The sequence below is a fragment of the Gavialis gangeticus genome, unplaced genomic scaffold (genome assembly GCF_001723915.1).
Source record: "Gavialis gangeticus isolate Ggan-Ray unplaced genomic scaffold, GavGan_comp1, whole genome shotgun sequence".
Taxonomy (NCBI): domain Eukaryota; kingdom Metazoa; phylum Chordata; order Crocodylia; family Gavialidae; genus Gavialis; species Gavialis gangeticus.
This window is the reverse complement of record NW_017729034.1, coordinates 1,179,957-1,183,992: the sequence shown is the minus strand read 5'-3', so window position 1 is coordinate 1,183,992 and position 4,036 is coordinate 1,179,957. Positions and strand designations below refer to the sequence as shown.

The 4,036-nt window shown below is 39.1% G+C and overlaps 1 protein-coding gene across 3 annotated transcripts in view; it reads left to right on the top strand.

The window, feature by feature from the left end:
* ST3GAL6 (ST3 beta-galactoside alpha-2,3-sialyltransferase 6) overlaps positions 1 to 2,194 on the top strand; it is a 74,984-nt gene extending 72,790 nt beyond the window's left edge. For all 3 annotated transcript variants that reach the window (XM_019527105.1, XM_019527103.1, XM_019527102.1), the window contains exon 10: positions 1,348 to 2,194. In XM_019527105.1, coding sequence (XP_019382650.1) covers positions 1,348 to 1,428 — 81 coding nt within the window. In that variant the 3' untranslated portion in view covers positions 1,429 to 2,194. The remainder of the gene's footprint in view (positions 1 to 1,347) is intronic.
* The last annotated feature ends 1,842 nt before the right edge of the window (positions 2,195 to 4,036 follow it).

The following is a 4,036-nucleotide window of genomic DNA, read 5'->3' as shown; positions in this document are numbered from 1 at the left end:
TTTTTTTTTTTTTTTTTTTTTTTTTTTTTTTTACAGAAATGTTTAAGAAAAAAGTATATATCTTTTGATAACAAGTTAGGAGGCAGAGTATTCTGAAGGAATGTACTTGGATTGGGGTGAAAAAGTCCTGAGTTCCATTCTAGTGCTACCATTAAGTGAAGATTTGACCTCAACAAATCACTTCATTTTTTCCTTAATTTTCCTCTCTGCAAAACAGAAATACTAATACATGTCTACTTCACATGGGGTTAAGAGGGCTAATTGGCTAGTGGATATATAAATGCTTAATATTATTATAAATTTTTGAAAGATAATCATGGCTTCATCTTCTGTAGTTCTTGCGTTTAGTCTCTTACCTGCACTGTTTTGCTTTGGTTTTGCTCTCAGAACCCAGTGTTCCTGTCACCGTGGCATATCAACGGACAGTTTTCTGAGCAGTAGCCTGCAGTGCTCACATTTTCACTAATCTGCTTTTCTGGCAAAAATTGCATAATTTGGAAAACTGCCAAATTTCATAAACATGTTCTTGAATTTCAATGCAGGGAGAGAGGAGGGAAAGAGAGAGGTAGAAAGGTATCAAAAGGTGAAAAGCCGCAGAAAGAGACAGGAGGAATGTGGTCAATTGTTTGAGGAGCAATGAAGTATAATTATGCTTATGTATGATTCTGTGGAGGTAGGGGGCAAATAATTGATTAACTGTGGGACCTGCTTCTCCTCCAGCTATGCAGGAAGGGTCTTGCCCACTTTCAGTGACTTTCTTCTTCCAGTTTTTCATGTATGCCCCTGTCTCTCTGCTCCCCTCAGCTCTCTGCATTCCTAGGGGCTCAATTTGTTCTCCATTTCTTTTAATGGAGCACCAAAGTCTTCTCCTTATCCCCAGGCCTTACAAAAGGAGACATTGCCAGTGGGTTCATTTCTTTCCCACCTCTGTCTTCCAGGCTGGAGAAGTGAATCAAGTAGGGCTTTGAAAATAAATTGATCTCTGGATTCCCTTTTTAAAAAGAAATATTCTAAGAGTGTGTGTATTAATTGTTCTCAGCAGCATAGTTTAGAATCCTGGGAGTGAGTCATGGAAAGTATGTATATGGTCATCCAGGCTACCTCTCTGCTACTGAGGGATTCTTTCTTGTAGTATTTGCTTTAAAACAGAGTCTAGGGCATTGTTACAGGTCAGTAGCAGTAGGGTTTGGGAAACTATTCCACCCAGCCTAACAAATGAGTTATTTCCACAGTTTTCTGACTATAGCACTCTCTAAATAACCCATCTGATTGTTGGAAATTAGTATCTGTGTTGCTTATAGTAATGTTTTCATTTTCATCTGTTTTTGTTTCCTCCCTCCCCTTTAGAATGAATACCACAACATCAGTGCTGAGCAAAGGTTTTTGAAAATGCTCAGAGACAAGAACTTTGTGGTCAACCTGACATAAAGAGAACTGAAGAGCAATCACTATGTTCAGCAAGAAATAATTTTATTTTTTGTACTGTATTTTTATTTTTTAAGCGCTGTGTCTGTTTATTGAGATATTTAAAAGAAACACAGAAGCCTCAAAGGTGACAGTGGCAGACAGCCCCTAACCAAGACTGAGGACAGTAACTCTTCTCTCTCATGGCATACAACCAGACTGAACTGATTTCTGTGAATTTATTTAATTATGAAAAAAACTGCAACCTTCAGCTAAAAATATCAGGGATATATAAGAATATAATGCACAACCTTTATTTAACAATAAGAATTCTTTTTTCAAATAATTTCTCTTTACTATCTTCCTTTCCTACATCATCACCCTCAAGAATTATATATGATGTCCACAGAGCTGCAAGATCCTGAGGTAATCAGTAAAGGGATACCAAGTCTTTGATTTCTCGATTTTGGGTCTGAAAATGATTTAGAATGGCAGCACTTGATAATTGTTACTGCAAAGGATAAATATGATAGTATGTGAAGGTCAGCTGTTCGCGTATTAGAAAATGCCATGATTATTCACAGAAGTCGACACTTTGTTTTTAAGGCTAGCTCAACAGCTCATAAACTGGACAGCATTCATTGAATGTATTCTGTATACACCTAGGTTGAAGACTGCATTGGCCAGAGAGTGTAAAAGTCACACTGATGCTGCTTATGCTGTATCTAATGTGCAAAGCACTGGGGTTGATAGTTCCCAGTACTTTCCATCACTGGCGATGTACAAGTGGGTAAATACTCTTTGAAAAGAATTAAGTATAATGTCCTTTAAAATGTGGAATAATTTAAATAATTTTAAAGATGGGAGTCATCTTGTCACAACTGTCAACCTGTTTCAAAAGAACCCCAAATGACAATGTTTCAGTATTCAGCACAGATGAGTGGAAATGCAGAATCATGAGTGTGCAAATTACTGTTTCTCTAAGATAATACTTACTGAATACCTTGATCCTCCTGTCAGGGGGTAGTGATACTTTTCTGTTCTCAAAGGATTAAGATACATTTTCCAAATCAGTATGATTTCCTTGCCTTGCTTCCTCTCTGCCTGCCCACAAACCTACACCTTCTTCCCCACTGTTATGGAGGGTCTCAAGGGAGCAATCGTCACCACAAGCATTTTCCATTTTTCTTGATCTTATATACAAAGGAGTTTTTGAGACCCTGCATCAAGCAATCCAGGGAATTATAGTTTAGCTTGTCAATGGCTTGATGTCCTTTGTCTTCCTCTCCCCTTTTTTTTTCCCTGATTTTTTTTTTTAAGTGTTTATTTTTAAGCAGATATTTCTGGATGTACACACATGCAGACGCAGAACTGAGAGACGGTGAGGGGGGAGCTGAAAGAAGGGTTACATTTTTTTAGAACGTCACAGTTACGTTCTTAAATTTTATTTTCATAAAGGACGCAGGCGCCTACATCTCAGTGACTTAAACTCCAAGTTCAGAAGTGATTTAGTATTTAGGCTCCATATTCATTTAAAGTCTGTCTAATGCAGTGCAGTGCAGAGATACGTTAGGTAGCTTAGGTCCTGGAATCAATTTAGCTACAGTAGCATGTTGGCCACTTGACATTTAGCTCTGCTGAGAAGTAGAAGGCCGTTATGCTACTTAACAACATGAGAGCTTACTTGTTTAGAGCTAGTTTGAATATCTCTACACAGCATAACATTGTGCCGTGTAGACCCCTGGCTGAGAAGCAGGGTAGTAGCCTGGAAACAGTGCTGAGTGAATGCAACTATCCTGCTTCCGATACTTTAGCTAGCTGTTTCAGAGATGCCTGGGGCATCTCAGTGTGGCACTTCATTATACGATATAAATAGACCTTCAAATACTCTTGAAGACTTTACTCAGGATATTTTGCTGGAACATATTTGGTTGGACAGTCAGGTCATGAATTAATTGTCTCCAATTTGTCTGTGAAAGCTTTAAGTGGTGTTAAAGTTCTGGCCTATAGGCTGAAATCAGCCCACAGAGACATGTCATTTGGCCCATAGGGTTCCCTGTGGGTTTGGCCCATAGGGTTCCCTGGAAATTTGGTGGCAGGAAAGCGATAGCAGCATTAATTGCTCTCAGAGTGTGGCAGTTAATTCTGCTACCACTCCCCCACTGTCAAATTTCTGGCCTTTGGGGAGACCTGTGGTGAGGAAGACGTGACTCCACACACAAGATGATGCCTGTGCACTGACTCTGTGCTGGATCCGGCCTGCAGACTGACCTGGCACGCAGGAATCACAGTCCAGCCCTGCATCAGTCATCTGGCCCAGGGGTGGGGGCTAGAGAGGTTGAGCATCACTGCTTTACGTGTAATCTGCATGACATACATCGCTGTCAAGATGGAATGGGAAGTAAATACCATTCTAGTCATCCCAGGTTTCTGGCAATTTATTGTTCTGTATTGGTCATTTGAGCCCATATTCTAGATAAATCACCAAGAAGTCTGCATCAGAGCTATTTTGAAAGTATGTAAAATAATCTGCTGGTGATTTTTACAATAAATGCATTGTAAAAATGCCTCTATTGCTGAGTATTCTAAAGCAGCGCATATATATATATATATATATATATATATATATATA